Raw genomic sequence first — 23,240 nt, 5'->3', positions numbered from 1 at the left:
AACCTGATCACCTTCTATGACAAAGTGACCTGCTTAATGGACAAGGGGAAGGCTGTGGATGTGGTCTACCTGGACTTCAGTAAAGCCTTTGACACGGTTTCTCACAGCATTCTGACTGAGAAACTGGCTGCCACTGGCCTTGACAGATGGACCCTCAGCTGGGTTAAAAACTGGCTGAATGGATGGGCCCAAAGGGTGGTGGTGAATGGAACCAAATCCAGCTGGAGGCCGGTCACGAGTGGCATCCCCCAGGGCTCAGTCCTGGGTCCAGTCTTGTTCAACATCTTTATCAATGACCTTGATGACACTAAGCTGGGAGGAAGTGTTGATCTGCCTGAGGGTAGGGAGGCTCTTCAGAGGGATCTGAACAGACTGGACCGATGGGCTGAGACCAGTGGGACGAAGTTTAACAAGGCCAAGTGTAGAGTTCTGCACATGGGACATAACAACCCCATGCAGCGCTACAGGCTTGGGAGAGGTTGGCTGGAGAGCTGTCAGGAAGAGAAGGACCTGGAGGTGTTGGTTGACTGCAGGCTGAACATGAGCCAGCAGTGTGCCCGGGCAGCCAAGAAGGCCAATGGCATCTTGGCTTGTATCAAAAACAGTGTGGCCAGTAGGTCTAGGGAGGTAATTGTGCCCCTGTACTTGGCATTGGTGAGGCCACACCTTGAGTACTGTGTTCAGTTCTGGGCTCCCCACCATACAAAGGACATTGAGGTCCTTGAGCAAGTGCAGAGAAGGGCAACCAGGCTGGTGAAGGGGCTGGAGGGCAAATCATATGAGGAACGGCTGAGGGATCTGGGGACGTTTAGCCTGGAGAAGAGGAGGCTGAGGGGAGACCTTATCACCACCTACAGCTACCTGAAGGGAGGTTGTAGAGAGGTAGACGATGGTCTCTTCAGCCAGGTGACAGGAGATAGAACAAGGGGAAATGGCATGAAGCTGTGCCAGGGCAGGTTTAGATTGGATATTAGCAAAAAAGTTTTACTGAAAGAGTTGTCAGGGCCTGGAACAGGCTGCCCAGGGAGGTAGTTGAGTCACCTTCCTTGGATGTGTTCAAAAAAAGGGTAGATGAGGTACTTAGGGATATGGTTTAGCATAGGATGGGAATGGTTGGACTTGATGATCTTCAAAGGTCTCTTCCAACCTTGTGATTCTGTGTGATTCCTGGAGTCAGAAGGGCAAGTCCACTGCCGCTGGTTTCAGAAACCCCAGGCAGCAGCATGAATTCTACATCTCTAGCTGTCATTAACCAGCTTCTGGCTTCTGAAGCACAACGCAGTTTGGCATCAGGTGAATGAGTCTGTAGTACTTTGTTAGCATGAGCAGTCTTGGGCACCAAAGAGCAGGCATTAAGAGCTGGGAAATTACAAGTAGGTGAGCAAGAATCCTTCTCAGTGCTTCTGCTCAACCAGATAGTAGATAGAGAGAAACTACAAATGGAAATTACTCCTGTTAGATTTGCAAGTGAGCGGGGCAAAGTTTTTTATGGGATTTGCTTGATGAAACATCTTTTTTTGTTGGGAAATGCTGATTTGATAAAATGAAATGTCATGTGGAAATCTTTCTATTTGGATTAAAGTTGTGCTGGGAAAGATTTTTCAAGATCAAGGTACACAATGCTGCCCTGAATTGGTTTTGTATTCTAGAGGTGGTTTAAGCAATTAAAAAGTAAAATCTTTCCAACTTTAGCCTTTTCTTCAAGAAGAAAAATACTTTTAAAAGAATCCTGGAGAAGAGAATATTGCAGGAAGGATGGATAAGGACGATTTCAACAGTGCAAAATCATGAGGTTTGAACCAAGAAAAATGTGTTTGTGCAGTGCAACATTAAATTATGAAACTTCTTGTCACAAGATGTTGTAGAAACAAAAATAAATGAATTGAAAATAGAATGAGATAGGTTCATAGAAGATAAGTCCACCTGGGCTATCAAAGAAAGAGTTCTGGAGGGAGTCATTAGCTTCATAGACCTTGTAGTGCTAAGAGAAATAGAGCTTTAGATAAAATAAGGTGGGGCTTGCATTTGCTTCGATAACAAATTGCTTTCCTCTTCTTTCCAGCTAGTAAGTGCCATGGAGAGGTGATAGTGGTGGTGTAGTTGCTACATTGTTGAGAGCTGTAGCACATAGTTTGACCAGTACCACCTCTTACCTTGGTGGTTTCTCAGTGGGACTATTCCTGTAATCATTAGGTTCATGCTTGATGTTTGAAAGCTGACAGTCTTTAAAACACTGATGATTCTCACTGCACGTACTGACAGTATATGATTAATGGGACAAACATGTTTCTGTGGTGTTTCTGAACTTGCAGGCAAGTATTTTAATTTCTCTGTATTAGTCCTTTGATGAATGTTCTAAGTGCTTACTGAAGAGGAATGGTAGCCCCCTCCTTACAAGTTGCAATTTTAACCATTTAGGAGTTGGGAGCAAAGAAATTCACCATGTAACTCTCCTCCTATTTCCTTTGGAAAGGTTATACTTCCACACATAAACACCCACCCAGTTGCTCTTTTTTCCTTCCCCATCCTCACACAATTGGTCTTGCAATTTCCCCTTTCTACCTTCTGCATTGCAGGTCAGAGAGAGGAACATTCAGCCCTTCACCTAGTCTAGAGGTGTTTCTGAAAGGCCAGCAGATTTACTGAAGTATTTTATCCAGTTTATAAAAATGGAGTTAAATGTTTTCCCCTCTCCAAGCACAGCCAGTCAAATTCAGTTGTTGCTAGAACTTAAACCATAAGCTTATGTTTGGGTGGTGAAGTATCAGGCATTGGAACAGGCTGCCCAGGGAGACAGTTGAATTACCATCCCTGCATGTATTTACAAGACAGGTAGATGAGGTGGTTAAGGATATGATTTAGTAGAGAACAGGTACAGTTGGACTTGATCTCAAAGGTCTTTTCAAACCTAGTGATTATGTGATAAGTTATGCTATATATTAATTGAGGATTTTAGTTGAGTAATGGAGGAGAAAGGTAAATGTGTGGGAATTAGCGAACAGATTTTCATCGAGTTTGAGAAAGCATCAAAGTGAAACCGTATACAATTTATCTGGTGGTGAGTTTTGTAATTGCAGGTTAGAGATTGACAGAGGTATTTATGATGAAGTTTGATTTGGATAAGCACCCATTTGTTGATCTGGTCTGCTTCTCTGTGGCTGTCTGTGCTTAGGATATCAACCTCTCAGGCTTGGGATATTGGAAGGCCTGAGAACATACGCTTGTTTAGTTTTCTGAGTGAATAAATTTTGGTTGTGAATCTAGATCACAGGCCCTGACAGGTTCCAGTATGGCCAGAAATACAGGTGGCTCATTTCTGTACTGGAGACAGAGATCAGCAATAGGTTTCAAACTCCTTGCATTTGAACTAACAGCTGGAATACTCATCCTTCTCCAGTGATGAAATGCTGGTGGCAACAATTATACTATCTCATAATTATGTTTTACTTTCTAATACCCAGAATCTTTGTAAAATTTTTCTGTGCAGTGGGGGCATCAACATGCTGTGCACTTAAATGAGAAGATCTGCTGGTTAGAGGCTTTCCTACAGACGTCGCTTCAGTCAAGTCTGTAGAGGGTCTTAAATGTAGACAGGCACACGAAAGAGTGTAAAAGTTCTGTGAAATACCTTCTTATGTTGTGGGAAGAAAAAGGTTTTTCAGGGCACGTTTGTCCAGATCACTGCTTGCTAAAGGCATTTTTTTTGTCTCTCTTGAGGTTTTGTTCTTTAAATGCTTCTTGCCTTTATTTAGAGAGAAATAAACCAGTAAAAACAGGGGTTTGGCTCTGGATTCATAATGTTGTGGTTAAGTGGTGCTTAGGTCTGTTTATCATCTTTTCCATGAGCAAACAATCACAATCTGTATTTAGAGTGTAAACTGGTCAGAGTCCATGGCAGGATATTTTAGTGCTGCTCAGTCAGTTCCTTTCGTGATGTATTTTAGAGAGATGGGAAGACACCTCACACAGGCGCATCCTTCTACTGTGGTGGAAGGATGAACACAACTGTTTGCTAACCTTTTAGGCCAGGGTGGAATTGTTTATCAGTCAATAAGCATGAGCCTGTTTTATTGTCAAAATATTTTATTAGCAGCAAAGACTGAGATCCCAGAGCAGGAGAGGGATGTGGGGACATAATTTTGTTCAGAGAAGGATTTGTCCAAAGTGTTTGGAGAGGGAGGAAACTAGAAGGGAAATTTTCTGTACAGAAGACATACTGTTAACAATGTTTCTGATGTTTTCAGCCCTGTGACTGACCAACCCTTGCCATTTCACTGCCAGCTCTCAACAGATATAAGGAGATGTTCAAGTGCCCGTGTTTGTGTGGTTAAAAAATGAGTCTACTTACTGGAAAAGTAGAAGGCTCAACTTGCTTGAAAATTAGGGAACTTCAGCTGTGATTCTAACTTTGATACTGTACAAATAGATGAAGCAATTTCCTAGATCTGAGCTCCCTCAGACAAGTCTGCTTGAGTATACCTGTGTATTAGCTAATACTTTGTGTAAGCCAGTGTCTAAAAATACCCACACCCTATGGGCACTTGCTAGAGCTATGCAAGCCAACAAGTTTGCTCACAATCAGAGATGAGAAGGAGTATTTTCTGAGTTCATGCGGGTTCACCATTCCTGTCTGTTGCAACTAGATTCAAGACTGAATTTGACCTGAGTGAAGATGCCAAGCCCGAGACATGCCTGGATTTTCAGAGGTTGTATGAGCTGTAGTGAACTTCCCAGCCAGTCTCAATGCTTGTAGTGACATGTACAAGCAGGAGGCTTCCTCCCTGTTCTGGTACCTGCAGCAGTGCTAGCTCATGAGAGCATTACTAGGACTGTCTCCATACAATGACACCATGAAAGAAAATGCCTACAGTCCCCAAGTTCATGTGAGATTTACTTCCTAAACAGTTTCAGAAACCTAAGTTGTTCTTCAGGAAACTAAGTGCTTCCCAGAGGTAAACTTCTCTGGAGCTAAGCAAAATCACATCAGTGGAGAAGAAGGAGTTCAGTCTCCATTGCCCCTTCTCTCCCCATGTGCCTAGGGAGGTCTCCAGGTGAAAATTTTGATGGTAGTTTATGTGCAGTGTGGCCAGCTCTCTGGATTTTTCTGCTATTCTTGCAGTATCAAATATACTTCTGGAGTCTGCAGCTCCTGCAGTGCGGTGATTACGTGTGATTCTTGGATTTCATTTTTGAGAAATGTGGTTAACAGAGAAAGCAGGATCCAAGTGTCACCTGGAAATTCAAAACACACAAGAGAAATGAAATATATATATATATAGTGCTTTTATTCCAGTCTCACCGCATTCTGTGGTCTAAGTCACAATTTTTTGATGCAATGCTTTGAAAAGGATTAAGGATTATTTCATATAAGGAGATAGGTGAGAACTGTAAGTTGTGTAGATACACAGCACAATGTTACATTCTTCTCTCACCAAATGTTACATTCTTCTCTCACCAAAGTGCTATGTTTGCTTTTCCTTTGGAGAAGAGTTTACACTGGCTTCATCATATCTCATACAACTCTCAATACTATAGACTATGCTGAAGTCTTATCATGCTTTGAGTTGTGCTGTGTCCTTGGCCACAGACAAGCTGTAAGTTTCATAGGTTAATTATACTTTGGGTATAACAATATCTGTGTTAAATAGGATGAATTTCTATTTCATTGGATACCTTCTTATTTCTGTGTTTTGAGAGATGGAAAACAGAGAGAAGTGAATGGAAGAATAAAAGTCTGCATTTGCTATCTCCTGGGCTTCCATCCCAAACATTGAGTCCCTTGCTCCATAATGTTATTAACAGAAGCGACACGTTTTGAGGCATTTTTCCAGGGACTAGTGCCAAAAATCCTGATGGTGTCTCAGCCATTCAGAAGTCCTGCTCACCAGTTAGCACTGTGGGCAGGCTTTCACTAACCTGCAGCTTACTGTGCTCACCACAAGGGAAGAAAGGATAATAAAAGGGTGAAGAATAACCAGGATCTCATTTGTACCTTTTGTTTAAGGATCTGTATCACTTCACAAATATTCTTTAGTGGGCTTTAAATACTCTCTAGTGTATTGTTTTGTCTTCTGGTGTCTAGTTGTGCAATACTTTGCTACTCGAGGTATACATTGAATAGCTAGGGAATACTTTATTATCTTGCCATTCGAGAACTGGAGCATTTGATCCTGGTACTACCTTCACCTGTAGTGAGAGACAGTTATTTCTTCAGGAGCTTTTGATAAAAGCAGAGAATGTAGACACAGAGTTTGATCTCACATTTCCTGAGCTGTGGGACAACACTGTCTCAGAGACTGGAATCTCAGGGCTTGACTGCTAGGTCAGTATCTTTTTGATGTGTGATGTGTGTGTTCAAACTGAACCACAACATAGCTAAGTAAGCGGTGGGCCACTAAGTTCAGATGAGTATGTTCTGTACAGTGACCACAGGGATATTTTGATAGCAGAAGCAGATGAGCAGCTGCAGACAGGGCAATATTAATTTTTTTTTCCTACAGAGGGAGATAAATTAGACAGACTTGATAAAATTTCCCAGAAGCTTGGTGTAGAGGTTTTGGATGGTGACTACTTTAGAACTGCAGTCATGTGAATACCTTTTGTAAATGGAGGGCTGACCTCTGTATAGCTAGCTACATGGGGCAGTATATCATAAGCATTTTTCTTAACTACCAACTTCTTATCCCGAGAGCAGGAGCCAAGTGGGTGAATGTTTTCCTGCAAGTAAGTCCTAGGGATTGGTTCATGTGTAAGGGACTGTAGTTTCTTCCCCTACCAGTTTTTCAGCTGAGCTGCTTGTCAAGCAACTTATCTGTAAAGGGCTAAAGCAGAGGCTGTAAGAGGAAAAAAAGCTGCACAGGTCAAAGACTGCAGCTTTTCCTAAGGTGTGTAGAACTTTCCACCATGTCCCCGAGCTGCGGCAATACTCTTAGAGCATGCTAAGGCGGCAGGGGGGCGGGGATACTCCCCTCCAAAACAAAGTTTCTGCATCTGGTGCTTTGCAAGCAGATCAGAGGCCAGACCAGGGCGCAAGACCGCCTGCAGCACTACTAACATTGCCTGTATCAGGAAGGGATCCGGAGTGTGGCATGCAGACAGCAACTGTTGCTCAGCTTTTCCAGCTATCTAGAATAGATCTGACAAGCAATTAGAGCATGAATATATTACAGAGCCGATGGGGGATGCCTTTGTTAAAACTTGTGACCCATACTTAGCTGCTGTTTACATTGGCGGCAGCTTCGAGGGTGGGCAAGACCCTACCTGCCTGTCTTTCTCCGCGCTCCTTCCCCATGCGGAGGGAGCTGGGGAGCTCTGCATCTCATTGGATATTTCAAATGCTTTCTGCACAAGTCATAATTAATGCCGAGCTGCGGAGCTAAGACCAGATGTGCTGCCGAGATTATCTCCCAGGGCAGATCGGCTGCTCTCCGCTCTGTAGCGCTGGGTGAATGGAAAGCTGCCAGTGCTGGGACTCAGAATGTGTCTGATGCCTGAAGTCAGGACTTTCTTTCTCTGCCGCTCCTGCTGTCTGACACTGCCTGGTTTCTGCTTGAAGCTCAGCGCCTGTCATGTAGCAGAGTGCTGCACAAGAACGAGAGGTATGAGATGATTTTTCAGAGTTCAGATTTATTATGTAGTTTTGGGTCTTTTTTTCCTAGAGGAAAAGCAGACATTTTAATTTAGCCTCAGACAGAAGCTAAGAATCTTAAAAAGGAGCTGGCTATAAAGGGGGAAAGAATGGGAAGGACCCAGTCTGTGGCCAAAAATACTACCAGATGCCAAGCTAGCCTTTGAAGATAGTTCTGGGGAGGAGTGTTTCTGTTTGCTTTTACATAGAGTGTTTAAATGAATATATGTGGACGAGAGAAAACGGTTCCTACTATATGGAGGCTGCTCTTTGTGAGGAATGGGGTCAGAAGACATCAAGGTCTACCACAGACCCCTTTGTATGACATTGGGCAAGTTACTTCTTCAATTTCTCTTTATTCCTAATTATCTGTCTCTTCCTTTCCTTTCCCCCATTCTTTCATGCTTTGGCTGGATTGTTTTGCTGTTAGGGGCTATCTTAGGCATGCACAGGTCCTAACATGGAACCCCTTTTTCAATTGCTGGTGCACTAATTCAGATAGTGTGTGCTTGGGTGGGCCAGGGAGGGGAAACAAGAGTTATAAGTTTGTGTGTTTTGTGCTGTTGAAGCATATGAATTTCTGAATTTCTGCCCATAATTTTTTTCTCAGTGCTTTCATTTGTGAGAGGGACAGATAAACGGGAGTCCTAAGCACAAATGTGGGAAGGTAAAAGCAGACTCTTACCTGTGCAGGTGAGCACGTACGCAGTCTTTACATCCGCAAACTGCCTGTCTGCGAGGCACCACATGCAAGCGCGGGTGTATGTACTGCTGTGTTGCAGCATCCAGGTGTGTGCCTGATTATCTTCCTGCACATCTTTTAACGTGTGTGTACTAAGCTGTAAATACAGCTGACATAGGTGTACCTGAACTTTTCCCACTTAAAACACATACAGAGTCCTCCGTCTTCACCATGAAGAAAATCTACTCAAGAACTTACTTTATTATCTCTGTCTTTAGTTTATTTTGCTTGAAATTAGAGCTCTGATGAGGAAGAATGAAGCAGGGAGCATATATTTTCCTGCCCACTGCATGTCTGGACAGCATAGCTGAATGTATAGGCTTTGTATGCCTGGAGCTGGTGGGTGAGCTATTCAGGCCAGGACAGAGAGCCTGTCTGTGTCTTAGTCAGTGCTTCATTCCTCACTTGCTTTTTCCACAAAGAGTCACCTAAATCTTTAAAGAACAGAGACAGCTTGTTGTAGAGGAAAGAAATTCTGTAGCTCTGCTAACTCATTTCTTTAGTATCTCTTGAATCTTTCTGAGATTAAGGATGTGGTCCCAGGCATGCTGGGTTGTTTTTGGGGTTTTTTTTCCTGCTTTGAAACCAAACAAAAGGGCCTAGCTTATAGATAAGGGTATGACAAGGAAAGTTAACCCTTGGGTTGCTAATAGCTTTTCATTTTATTTCGACTCTAACTCTGCCTGGGAGCGTGACTTGATGTCATTGGCTCCCCTTCTTGTGAATGGAGTGAAAGGCTTTAATGTCTTCCAGCAGGATCATCAAATGGAGTGAAGCACTGCCAAGTTCAGTCTGAGCTGCAGGCCCCAGTGATTAAAAACAGACTTGTGCCTTGATGAGCTAGTGGATGAGGCTGTGTGTGACTGGGTCCACATTAGATTTTCCTTGCAAGACAGGGCAGTCCCTGTCCAGCCCTGTAATGGCTGTAATATCCTGGCAGTTTCAGGGACATTTTACTACACCAGTTTTATAAGCCCTTCTGAGACCTAGTTGAAGTGAGATGAGCTTTACAGAGCTAGCAGAACTGCCCTCATCAGTCTGCCCTGTTTAGCCCTGTGAGACCAAAGTAGGTGCATCTGCTATGTCTCCTGCCAGTGTGGTTCTGAGAGCCCTAGCAATGATTTTCCTGAGGGTAGACTTAATCAAAGCCCTCCAGCACATGCCCACATGAAAGATTTCTGCAAGCCCAGAACTGTCAGCAGCTCCAACTTGCCTTTGTCAGTCTCTTTCCAGCCCCACTCCAAAGATTGTTCTTAGTTTGCTCCTCTGAACTCTAACACTAATATCCTTTCCTAAACCACGCATAAGCTCTGCCACCACTGCACACATGAACTATTTTGCCAAGGCCAACTGTAACTGCAGCTTCATGCTTTCTCTTTCTGAACCCTAACCCCATTGCCAGAAGGCTTGGCCTGGGAGCAGTCTCTTCTGGGCAGTGGCTGGGGGGGAGTGGAGGGGGAAGTCTTTTTCTTGTCTGTCACTCAGCAAAAATAAAAAAATAATTAGGGATTGGATAGATAGAAAGAAAAATCATACAGCTGCAGTGTAAAAAACTTGCAAGTAACCAACAGACTTGGCTTGGGTGAAATATTTTGTCTGTGCAATGCTTGGTGACCTTTTCTAGCAGTTCCCTAGAATGTTAGGGTTCAAGGTTAAGGGAAGGAGAAAACATAGATCTGCAAGTGGAGCTGGGCTGGAATGTGGCCGCCAAACCAAAGTATGAGTGGGGCTGGAAGAAGTGAAATGGCTTCAGGGTCTTTTCTTCCTCTCAGCAAGAAGGACCTGTGAGGGCTGTGTACCCTTCAGCACACACACTGTCACACAGGAAGAAACCCACATTGTGCCAGCTCCTTTTGCTCATCACATGGCAGGTAGACAAGGTTCCTTGTCAGTCATGTCAGTCTTGCTTTCATGGCTGTTTTTTCTTGTTACCTATTTGAAACTGTGTGATGGGAGGTGAGCAGTATTGCAGTAGAATTGTGCCTTTGTTTCCTCTGAACATTGCTGTTTCCATCCAGGATAAAAAGGTGTTACCAACCTCCATGACTGAGAAGGAGAAAAGACAGGGTCCCCAGCAACTGGTTCTGCAGCAGACACCCAGAGTAATAATACTGTGGTTGTGAAAGGTCCATCTGTTGCTTCTTCTGAATCTCAAAGCAGGTCACCCTTCTATCTCTATCTGTTATCTTAGCAACACATTCCTTACCCTCTGTGTCAGGGGTCTCTGCTTGGCTGTTGTCAGCTTTTTACACAGGAGTCACTGATGGGTTGATAGTACCTACAGAAAGCTCTTGTGATTGTGATCCAAGATGACTGGGAAGGCAAGGACTGATGTTGCCTGAAATGTGGTATGTCATATTACTGACCACAGACCAGGCAAGGCCAGGGTAAATCAGACAAAGCTTCACACCACAAGTGGAGATTATGAATACTGTTCTGTGTGCGCTTGCTTAAGTGTGTGTCTGACACTGCCTGTGTCCTTCTCTGAGTTAAAGTCTAAAACACCAGAACATGGGCCTCTGGGAAAACATTATCTCTGTGCTATGTACCCGGGGAATGCAGAGCATTTACCTCTTTCCCAGAGCCTTCTCTACATAGGTCTTCTAGGGAACAGGGCTGTGATTCAAGGAGGAGAGATTTGAGAAAACAGCACTGCTATCCTGTAATTGCCCTGACATCTACTGCAGCCTGAACCCTCTAAACCTAGATGTCTTGCAGCTAGAAGAATATATACCATGTATCTTTTTAAGGAGATAGATGAATTGGTGGGAGGAAGCCTACCTCAGAGACTGATGATAGGATATGGAGATTTTGTCTCTAGGGTGCACGGCTTGGAATCTGACCCAAGCTCGCTGTAACTAATGCAGAAGGACCTTGGTTTGCATTGGCCTATGGCCCAGGATCAAATATTCAGATTGGAAGAAGGTGGAAGAATAGTCACTAGCAGAATAGCATAAGGGGGGTTAGACAGGACATGTGTTCCTGCTTTGCTTTTCACTGCTGAGGGCCCTGCACTGTAGCTTGCAACTCTTGTTACCTGGATAATTCCTATGTGTATTTACTATAATATGCAACATGGACAGTTAATCCCCCCTGAGTGGGATTACCAGACAGGCTGAAAGATTAACTTTTTCAGCTGTGGATGTGGATTTTGATGTGGATTCAGAATTTATCTAAGAAATAGGGCTGAAAGGATTGTTCTTTCGTGGCTGCCCAGCCTCTGTAAGTGCACTGGAAACCCTTGCACAGTGCTGAGCCACAAGCAGTTCTGCTGTGCTCTATCATGATGGCAGGGATTACGTGATGAGATTACAAAGCAACCTTTGCAAAAGCCTGAAGAGATTCCCTGTCCTAGAATGTGACTTCAGAGGCACCCATCTCAGTGAAAATACAAACAGATTAGAAATGAGAAGTAGTAAAACCTTTACTCTACAAGAAAACCAATATTTACAATGATAAAGATTAGTCACTCCCATGCTCCAGGGCATGCCCTCCTGCCAGGATAAGGGGGGAATTTCCTTCCAGCTCTCATACTGTAATGCAGTTGTGTAAACTGGGGTATAAGGATGGTTTCCATCTTCTGATATATAACAAGCTGACAGGGAAAGGCAATTAAACCTTAGGTTCCTTCTTGTGTGCTTCATTCAGGGAGTTGAAACAAATAGTACAATTTCTATTTCCCTCAGGACTCTGCAGGGTTGGACAGTACTTCATACTTGGTGATATAGGACTACAGTAGATCTGACTTAAGAATTGCCTAGGCCAGTCTGTCTAGTGTATCTGGTACTTCTGATATTCTCATAGAGCACACATTTTAGTAGGAAGGGCAATTCATTTTGTATGCATTGTACTCTGTCTTTTAATTGTCATTCAGCAATTTTAATTAAAGGAAAAGAAATAGAAATGCCAAGTTTGTAGGATGGTAGGGGATTTTCATGGTAGCCAGTGGTAATGTTGACAACTGTATTCTCTCATATTCTGTCATGTTATCAATCCCCCACCTGTTGGGTTGGGCAGCTGCAAACTGTTGAAGGGCAACTGTGTGACCGCTAAGAGTTGGGTGCATGCAGAAAGGAATTGTGTCCCATAAAGTCAATGGTAGCTTTTGTTTTGGCATTCTTGGGACTGAAGATAAAATGGAACTATTCAGCACTGCTTCAGATAACCATAAACACCACCTTAACCCCACCTTCCTTCAATAGAATGAGATATAAACTGGCTTAGGGGAGAGAACAGTCAAGCACTCTCAAGCAGGAAAAAAAAATCACTCAATGTATAATTCTTGTTTTTAAAAATAATATTGTTCTTCTGAATCTGTTAGAAACTGGAACTTGAGACAGGTTTCATTCCCTCCATGGGAAAGTTTCCCTAATTGTATGCTGTGAGTGACAGCTCAAGATGAGTTTAAGCTGACACCCAGATGTCTCTCTCACTCTCCGTTGGCAGGGATCTTTGGACAGCGTTTGGAGGACACCGTACAGTACGAGAGGAAGTATGGCCAGCGCCTGGCCCCACTGCTGGTGGAACAGTGTGTGGATTTTATTCGGGAGCGAGGCCTTACAGAGGAGGGGCTCTTTCGCATGCCTGGCCAAGCCAATCTTGTCAAAGATCTGCAAGATTCTTTTGACTGTGGAGAGAAGCCCCTTTTTGACAGGTGAGGTGACATCAACAATTTCAGGCTGGTTTATTTGTGGCATGTAAAAATCCATCATGAATGGCCTTGCAGTGGGGAGTCCCAGTTTACATGTTCTTTCCATACCATCATTCTCGTAAAGTGCTACTGAGGCTTTATCCTGCATGGTGTTGGGTGCAGAGGCCTTTATTCAGCTAAGAGCTTGAGAAGAGAGAGAAATTGAGCCCATTAATCTGGATGGGGCTACTCCAGTGTTTCAGCTTAAGCACGTTGAATGAAATGTATTGCTAGGTTTGGGTGCAACATAGCAGTTGGTGGGATCTCACCATAAAAATTGATAGGGCAGAGGTGAACTAGGTGTTTTCCTGCTTTCAGATGTTGCATTTGTCCCTGCTGAAACCACAGCAGATCTGCCCAGTGGCAACATCTTGACTCTTCCACTTCTTTTGTCAACAGGTTTCATAATAGTCACCACCACCTCACACATTACCTTGCTGTTATGTGTGCAATATTCAGAATTGGTCAGCATGTCATAACAAAACACTTTCTGAGCCCAGAAGAATTCTTGGCCACAATTACTTTTGTGGTCCACAATTTCAGCAGCCGAGATGGAATGTTTCTTTCAAAACTGCACATATATTTTGATTTTCAACAAAACTAGAGTCAAATGTTTCTGAAATAGATAGAAATGGCAATTTTGCATTTTTCTTCCTAGCATAAAAATGTTCATGTAACCACTCCTTGCCTGGTACAAACACTTGCTAGTTACCTTTTTGTCCTACTGACCATTGCAACATCAGGGAGCAGGCAAGGGCTCGCTGCTCCACAAAGCAAGGTGAGCCGGGAGCCAAGTGTGCTAACAAGGCTGGCAGGGGTAGTGACAGAGTCCAGTGATCACCAGAGAAGTCCATAGTGATGAGGCAGGTCCAAGATAAGGCTAGGTAACCCATCCATGACTCAGGGTCCAGATCTAAATCTAAGGGGTCTAGCCAGGCACAGACATAGCTGTGGCTGTGAGGCAGTGAGAGCTGTTGCTCAGACCTGGCGTAAACAGCAGAGGCTCAGCTTAATATCGGCTCCCATGGGAAGATTGTCAGTCCTGGCTTGGAGCGCTCTGTCCAAGGTCAGAAAGGGAAGGGGGGCAGCTCTCAGCTGCACTATCTCTAATTGGCCCTGAGCCTGGGCAGTCAAATTATCAGGAGGGTGGATGTTCTCAGAGCCCTTGCAGCAAATCCTGTCCATGCACTGTAACTAACATTTCCTGCCTTCTCTCACATCTACATGCTACCCAGGGCGAAGGTCAGCATTGTGTTAACCTAACAGTGCTTTCAGAAGTGGGCCTTGATCCTAACACAGACCTTAAACTCCAGGATTAGTTGCATTCAAGGCCATTGTTTAGATCTGGCCATCATGAGTCCAGAACTGGGACCAGATCTGGGATCTTAAGTTAGAGACCTGGCTCCTTCTCTCGATGGCACTCGCTAGGACCGCTTTCCTAGATGATGCAGGCAGCACGTGGTATATTGCCAGCATATTACCTGGGGGATCCCTTCCTCTTTAACTGCAGTCAGTCTTTAGATTGGCAATAGCATCCCTGCCTGCTGCTGCAGGGACAGCTAGTGCTCTCCTGCATGGGCAGCATGATATTTGGTCTCATCCTGGGAAGAATGTCCTTATAATTTATTTGGAACATTCTTTTAATTCTTCCTTCCCCTCAGTTTCTCAGACCACCCTTCCTCTTTCTTTGATTCTTAACCACAGTCAGTATTTGCTCCCTAAATGGAAGTGTCAAATATTTAGAGAAATTTTCATGAAAAAAAGAAGTTTTAAATTATCAAATTGTCCCACTTCATCTTTTCTGAAACAAAATCTTTGTATTTTTAACTGAATGTATGGGTGTACTAGTTCAGAAGTAGAATTATCTTAATTAATGTGGAAATTAACAAAGTTATTTTAGAAAACGCTCACTCTGGAATAGAAATATCTATGGAAGGAATTAATTAGGAATGACAGTTTCACTTTCATGTTTTACCTTAGTCTAATCCATAATAACTTCATTGTCATGTCAGCAAACCTTTCCCCCAGCATTTTTAAGGCAGAAAGCACCTTTACTTCCACAGGCATCTGCACTGGCTAAATAGGTCAGTGCTGAGTCTCAGCTTTAACAGAGGCAGTAAAGATCTCCATGAAGGAATGCCTGGCTTTTGGGGCATTGATTTGAAATGTGATAACTGAATGTTCAGTGCAGAATTAAAGGAGGCAAGCCTAGCTGTACCCAAGTAGTGTGACGGTTGAGGGTGCCCCAGTCATTGCCTTTTGCTCTTTCCACCCCCCTCCGCTGTGACCTGAAGGCCCAGCTCTCTGGTCTTTGATATGTATAGTCACAGATAGTGACAAGGGAGGCAGTTTCACCCTGGCTAAGTGAAATGCTTCTCCTAGCAAGCATAGTTTTCTCTGTGTAACTAAAATATGACCTAGGATACCTAGGCAGCAGCAGATATTTTCTGCCAATGTGAAATCCATGTGCTTGATTCCAAATCAGGTACAGTGAAGGGATTATCCTTTTTTTTTCCTAGTTGCACTGAGTGCTTTTAGATGTGTCTCATATCTACAGTCATCTTCCAAATGCTAAAGCATGCCTGCTGCATGATGGACCAGAAGTCTTTGATGACTGATAATTAAAATATTTATTTTTAAAAGGCTTGCTTTTCCAATTTGTGTTTTAAATGCATATGTATATTGTTATGAAAGGCCAGGTGTTGCTGGTTGGGGAGTGCCTACAGCAGCCTGCTCCCATGGCACTTCCATGGTGAAAGTTTGGCTGGGTTTCACATGGCCTTGTGGATGAAACAGTAACTGCAGCCAGCGGACCTGAAGCTGTAGTCTGGGCTCTGCTTCTGTGTGATAGTCATGTCTACTATCCATGCCTGAAATGCCACACCAAAAAAGAAAAAAACCCTATAAGGGTACTGACTTAGTCTGTAAAGCATTTATAATCAATTGAAGAAAACCACCATGTGAAACTGTGGCATTCTCAAGTATGATGGAGCTGTTTAATAGGAATAGCCTTAACAGGATTAGTGGGAAGTAGTAGATGCTGGCAGCTTGCTACTGTAATTTTCCTTGTTTTGTGTGTTCCAAAAATGTTTAAAAATGTACAAAGCAGAAGAGATGCAGTTTGTAGATAGATATGGGGGTCTGAAGCTCTGTTGCCCCATGGTTGCTGATAGGTTTTTCTCAGAGTACTTTCAAGACTGCCAGGGCAATGGTAGATAGTAGGGAGCTGGTGACAGAATCTGTTTATAGACAGTCAAAACAGTCAAAAATCTTTGCGGAGATCATCTGCAAAGATTAGCAAAGTTGTACAACAGGAGACTTGGAATGAGGGAGAGGTATTGCCATACATCAAAACCTGGATAGGAAATGTAAAGGGAAGAACAGGTGCATCTTCATCATGGGATCTGACACCTCAACCCCAACTTCAAGCAAAGGAAAGAGAAGAGAGTAGAAAAGTTCCTGGAGTGGGAGAAAAAATAAAATCTGATATCACAGTGTAACAGTTCACTAGAAAATGCCAGATACCCCAGCCCAGGCAATGAGATGTGATCCACAAGCCAGGCAGCCATGCCAAATGGCAATAGAGGGCCTGAAGGAAATACAAGCTCCTCCATTCCTTTCTGAATGATTCACCTGGATACTTGGAAGCCTGATCCATCAGACGCTGGTGGGTGTTGGCTAGGGAGAGTATCAGGCAGGAGGGTTCAGTGAGAGGATCAGAGGTTATGTTTGATTACATTGTCAGTGTTACGTGATCACTGTGCTCTTGCCTGGACTGTGTTACTCGCATTCCTGATCCACACTAGCTGCACAACCACAGCACCACTGTACCTTAAGCGGTATCACGGGAATATCCCTTCCACTGCCTGTGTTTCCTGAGGTTCATTCATATCTTGACAAAACCAGAGATTTCCACTGTTCCCAGGCAGACCCTCCTGCCTAGAACAAACGTGGCTGATCAGCTTCCTTCCATGTGCCTACTTTGTCACCGACTCAAGGAGGGACCTTGATGTCCTCCCAATGAAAGGCATCAAGCTTTGGGGTAGTGTGGGTTTCTAAATTTCCTTCCCTCTTCTCTATTGCAGCAACACAGATGTCCACACTGTGGCGTCCCTCCTGAAGCTTTACCTTCGAGAGCTGCCAGAGCCTGTCATCCCCTTTGCCAAATATGAAGACTTTCTTTCTTGTGGACAGCTGCTCTCAAAAGATGAGGGAGAGGTCAGTGATCCTTCTAATCTGCCTCCTACCTTGAAGGTTGTTCCCCAGCTCTCTTCTCATAACTCTTCAGTCCTGATTTAAAACAATGAAGTTCCTCAAAACCTTTCCATGAATTTTCTTGAAGCTGGGCATTAATATCACTGGCTTCTGCTTGAAGCAGGAGCTTTTTTCGAAGTCACTCTTGTAGCCTGGTGCTTCTTTCTTCTGAACAAAGCTGTTCTGTAGCATAATCAGCAAGACATGCAAGGTTTGCATGGGTTTCTTTCCCAGCCTTGCTGCTGACTCAAGCTGTATGAAGTTACTCACTTTTCCTGTGTTTTCAGTTTCATGTATCAGAACAGCAGGTTCTGCTTCCCAAAGTTTTTTGTGGATGAGATGCTGTTTAGTGAAATATTTCTTAGAGGAAAGGCACTACAAAAGGGAAGGGTATATGATATCCCAAAATGGAGGGAATAATGTTACGAATATTTTGCCAGAATCTTCTTATGGTGTACTTCTCTTTGGTTTTGAGGAAAGGGAAGGGACTGACAAAAACCTCCGAGTCTGTGGCAGTAATGGAAATTTTGATACACTGCTTGGGAGGAGCAGGATAATTTACAATATCATTGATTGATCTGTTTCACTCATATTGTTCCTCTTATGGTGATGTCTGAGTTCTTTCCTGACTGCAAAGGCACGTTGGGTCTGGTCTAATAGAGGTGGAACTGTGCCACCCACCTTCTAAAACAGAGGTTTAAAGAAGCTGTAAGGGTTGTTACTAGTGTCAGTGAAAGCAGAAGAGGCACGAAGGCTTATAAATTGCAGCCCGCAGTTCTGTCCCTTTTCTGTGTGTGATCTCAAGAGCACACTCACATCTTTGTCTCTGGTAAGGACGGTAAAAAGTGTTCTTTATTGGGAGCCTAGGGTTTGTTCACCTTTAGTTCCCAGAGTCTTCTGCCACTTGAAGATTCAGTACTTCATGATGCCCATAGGAAGATGGTTGTATGCATCAAATATGGCAGATCTGGTAATTCCATTCTTGTATGGATAAAAGGCAAGTTTGATACTACATGTACTTGCATGTTGTATTCTCTAGCCAGCTATGATAAAGTGAATTTCTGTCTGTGAGACAGCACATTACCTTGCATGGATAGGCATTTGTGTCCTGGACACAGTCATAGAAGTGTGGAGACAACTAGTGGTGTCTTTTAATAGATACAAGCATGTGTCTACTGTCTCCAAAACCTACTCATTTTCTGCCTTCTCCTCAGTCAGCACAGGCATCTCTGCAGGGTGCTGGGTTACGGACAGCACAATGCTTGATTTCACAAGAAGCAGCAGCATTTCTAAGGCAGCAGAGCTGGTTTCATTTCGGTTGTGAGATGTGCAGACTGGGAAGTTTTGGATCCATTAAGCAGTATTGCACAAGACTAGAGACACTGCCAAGTTGGGCAAACATAATTGTATATCACTGCTCAGCTTATTAACTTTGTAGTTTGCCTGATTTTGCCTGCACAGGCTGCAGCAGTTTGGGAAGCAATATCTGTGTTGGTTTTGTGGCCAGACTCAAATAACTTGTAGTGCAGTGTTCTCTCTAGATTAGAAAGGCAATGAGGAGCACTAGATAGTCAAAAAGAAAACTTATAAAATATGGCACTGCTGATAGCACAAAGTTGGTTTGTTAAGCTGCTGTTGTAAACATAACCATTTTTTTTTCTTTTTTTGTAAGGAAAATCTGGAACGTCAGCTAGGACTGTTTACTTTTTCAGAAAGGAAGGTGGAGTGCACACACCAAGGGTGGAGAGGCAGTACGTGCACAGTAGCACGTGGAGCAGAATGTACCACAAAGTCATAGGCCTGTAGGGCCTGACTCGCCTCCCTACTCGCCTACACAGAAAATCCCCCTGCTTAAAGATGTGTTTTTGTTGAAACCATAATTTTTTCCCACAAAATGATAAACAGGGAATTTCAAAATCAAACGTTTCATTTTGAAAAAATATTTGGAAACAAAACACAATCTGTTGTTTTATTTTGGCTGTTTTGTTTTCTTTTTCCACTTGGAAGTTTTGAATGCAACTTCTGAACTCAAAATATAATTTACATTAATTTTTTACACCCACCTACCCAATAAAACCAGAATTCCTTAGGCAAAATAACCGTTTAGATAAAATTGTTGGCACCCCATGCTGCTACATTGTGACCACAGATAGGACTTATTACAAAGTTAGTTTGGCCTAATCTCCATCTGCGGCAAAAAATACTCCAGCACTGCCCTAAACTTTCCATTTTTCATTCAGATTGCTGTTCATCTTCATTCTGCACCAACAAATCGCTAGTGTTGGAATGCAAACAGAAACAAAACAAACACTTTGGATTGTGTTGAGGTCTCCAGGTATCTCAGGAGGACTGCAGCATTTTGAAAAAAGTGACTCTCATCCTAACTGGCTGGGGGGAGGGATTGAAAATGAAAAATGATTTTAGATGGATGAAAGATCTTCTAAAAACTCACTTCAGTTGGAGCTGACTTAACATGGTAGCAGCTTTCACTGCTGTTTGCACTCTAGTGATACAAACAGCGCATAGCGTTGAGCTTTTAAGGAGGGCTCTGAATTTGGGTGAACATCTGAAGCATTGCTAGTTTCCCAGCTCAACCAGAAACTCCTAATTGGTGCTGATCTGTTACACACATTGCAAAATCTTTGGGTTAGGGATCACTCCTTGGAAAGCATGTATCTGTGGCAAATTGGTCATGCAGTGTTTTCAAGGAGGTTTCAGTGAATACTGCAAAGTACCATGATGAATGACAGTGCTCTGACTGTTGCTTGCTAGGCTGCAGCCACATGCATAATTGATCAGTGCTCCTTGTTAATAATGCTGCAGTTTCTATCTCACTTTTTTCTGGTCAGTTTTGCTGTGGTGTTACAAGGCTCAGCCTTGTGCCAGCTGCTGTTCAGGTGGTTGGTGGGTACAGATCTAGCAGAGCTGATAAATGCTGCAGCAGGGGAGAAAGCTTTATTTAACCTGGCAAGCATTTGTACCTTGATGAATATGAAGATACCTTCTGTGTAATATCACATTTCTGATTCCTTGTTATAGAGCATGGATAGTAATTTTTTAAAACTTTTCTTTCCTTCAGTTAGCATCCTGTACCTTTAGGTCATGTTTCCAGCTGTTCACAACTGCCTGTAGTTTCTGTTCCAAACCTGCTCTTACATCCCGTGGAGCTATGGTGTTTTAATTCAGAGCACTTGAAATACCATCCTGATTTCAGTATTTGAAATAAATTGGGTTACAGAGTAAAATTCAAGAGGGAATTAGGTCTGTTAGCTCAACTATTTCCAGTTCAAACTCCTCACTTGAAAGCTGGATGACCTGAACAACTGACTTTAACCTTCGCATCAGTAGCAGCTGTCCTTAGTTCAAATGTTTTCAGAAGTTTGAAAAGGAGAATAAAAAATTTCAAAAGGGGCTGGTCTTTTATTCTTGTCTCCATTGTTGTCACTGTTAAACCAGCATACTCTTTAAGCTAAGGAATTAAAAAGGATTTACTGCTTTTAAGAATTCTATTATAAGTTTCAGTTTTTTATTAGAGGACCTTTTTTGTGCTGGGACATATAGAATAAAAAAAGCATATATACATTCAAGAAATGAAGAATGGCAACAAGAATACAGGCTGCTCTCTGGATCTTTCTGATGTGTCTGGACCAGAGAAATCATGAAGATCTTGCAAGACTCTGGCCAACAGAATTCCCTACCAAAGAGTCCTTAATAAATCAAGGACAGTTTGAAAAGAATGTCCAAATGCACTTATTTGTGCTGCTTGTGGAATTTTTCTACCATTAGTTAGCATCCCTCCATCAATAGTTAGCAGCTATTAACTCTTCCCAAATGTTCTTGGATATCTATTTTCCCACAAAAGTTTTAGTTGTCTCAAAAATAAGCAAATTTCCAGGGCAACTGCAGCATTGAAAGGAATAAGCAAATGATTTTGGGGGTTGCACCTGATAAACTCTCAAGGTTCCTTCCAACCCCTACGATTCTGTGAAATGATGCTTGGGACTGTGGAAGGACAATAGACTTCTGAGTCAGAGGTTTTCATTAGATGATTTGAGTAGCTTCAGGGCTTTAAGTTGTTCCTGCAGCAGATGTCTCATCATAAGTTTTAATATAAAGATGGAAATTTTATGAGGAAGTATGTCACAGCTCAGAATGACCACAAATGGAAGTAATTAAAAAGAAGGTTGTTTAACTGGAATGTTGTTTAGCTTTTTTTTTTTTCTTTTTTCTTCCAGAAAAAAAACCCTCTTCTCTGCTCAGTTAGTCATTGCTGCAATGTATTTATACTACATTCAGTGCCTCCAAGTTTGAAATAGGCCAGGTGCTGAAAAGGAACATTTCCTGGTACATTTATACCAATGCCAGTGGGCAGACATTGAAGGCTAATGGGTGTCACTCATTAAAGTCTTTCAACATTAACCATTAAAGTTAACAGGAGGATTTTCACTGATTTTGTGAAATGAATCAAGTTCTGGACATCGGTTTTTTCGTGAGGCACAACACACTGGATGACATTTTTTTAAAATCAAAGCTTCCTTGTGTTGTTATCTGTTGTTCACAGTTTTGACTCTGCAAAGAGGACTTTGTAGTACTGAAAGCAAGAGTCATCTGCTTTGCATCACTTATTTTAATAGCTCCTCTTGTTTTTCCTGTCCCTCAGGGTACCCAGGAACTGGTTAAACAGGTGAAGAATTTGCCCCAAGCCAACTACAACCTTCTCAAATACATATGCAAGTAAGTGAAATTAATTAACACTTGGAAGTCACTAAGTTTTGTGAGTCTAGGTCTTACATGCAAATAATTTACTCTGAAAGCACGAATATTCAAACATCACTTAGATGTAAGTTACTGCTCCCATAAGACACGTGGAGATGAATGTGCTGCATGCCTGAAGGAAGCTCTTGGTTTATCCAGGAACGTCAGCCAAACAAATTGCTGTCACCCACAGCCTTGGCAGCAGCCGTGAATGAAACTAACGTTATAGAGCCTATTTCAGAAGCACTTAAAGACCAGTAAAGAAAGGTGTTTTTTCCAAGTACTGCACATGGGGAAGATTTATGACATAAGCTGAGTAGCAGATGCAGTCAGAATAGCCAGTCTGGCCCCAGCTCTGGTTTGGAAGTGGGGTTGGGAGTGGTTCCTTTTGGAATACCACAGGATCCCCTCATCTTTGCTGACTCTCCTTGCAAAGTGAGCTGGAATGTTTTGGGAGCTAGAACAGACTGTTACCCTAGATACAGTGTAGTGAAATTTATGTTGTATCCTAGTCCCTGTAGTAGAGATGTAGGTAGTCCCTTTATGACCAGTGGGATTTGCACATCTGGAGCATGCAGTGGACACAAATACTGACACAAAGCCCATGACTTATTCAAGATATCTCAAGCCCTTCCCAAGTGTTCAGATAGCACTTCTGAAATGTATTTTTGAATGCTTTAAAACATTTATTTTGCCTCACGGTGTGCTTTGATATCCATTTGTTTTATTATCTGATCACCTCAAAACATGAATGGCTGAGGCGGAGGAATGTAATGATACATGTTTCTAAGTGAAGAACTGAGGAAAGGAAAGGCAAGTGCAATTTGCTTCTGACTTAATGAAGAAAACCGAGAGTTCCTGGGTCTCAGCACAGGTTCCACCACAGGGCAAAGCCACCGAAAGAATGGGAGTGTCTGGTAAAGTCTTGCTGCAAGTAGAAGCATTAAAAAAATGGCTAAATAGTGCAGAATGACAAGGAAACTTTTTTCCCTGCCAAAACCCATCCAATCATGTGAAAATTAACAGTAGTTTAGGAAATGAAGTACAGAGAGTGAGACTGTTTGCTTTTGAGGCTACTGAGTCCTATTTCCTGCTGTTACTGTAGGTTATATGTCATATAGTCCTTTTCATAACTTGGCTAATTATGTACTAGCTTTGTACATAAATAGCTT

The 23,240-nt window shown here is 42.8% G+C and overlaps 1 protein-coding gene across 2 annotated transcripts in view; it reads left to right on the top strand.

Annotated features, from left to right (window-relative positions):
• ARHGAP22 (Rho GTPase activating protein 22) overlaps nucleotides 1-23,240 on the top strand; it is a gene marked incomplete at its 5' end in the record, with an annotated part of 146,538 nt that overhangs the window by 114,970 nt on the left and 8,328 nt on the right. For both annotated transcript variants that reach the window (XM_084265278.1, XM_084265277.1), the window contains 3 exons: nucleotides 12,816-13,023; nucleotides 17,145-17,277; nucleotides 21,974-22,047. In XM_084265278.1, coding sequence (XP_084121404.1) covers nucleotides 12,816-13,023; nucleotides 17,145-17,277; nucleotides 21,974-22,047 — 415 coding nt within the window. The remainder of the gene's footprint in view (nucleotides 1-12,815; nucleotides 13,024-17,144; nucleotides 17,278-21,973; nucleotides 22,048-23,240) is intronic.

The sequence above is a fragment of the Gallinula chloropus genome (assembly GCF_964237585.1).
Source record: "Gallinula chloropus genome assembly, chromosome: 5".
Classification (NCBI taxonomy): domain Eukaryota; kingdom Metazoa; phylum Chordata; class Aves; order Gruiformes; family Rallidae; genus Gallinula; species Gallinula chloropus.
Note: the sequence above shows the minus strand (reverse complement) of the source record. Positions and strands in the feature narration are given on the sequence as shown.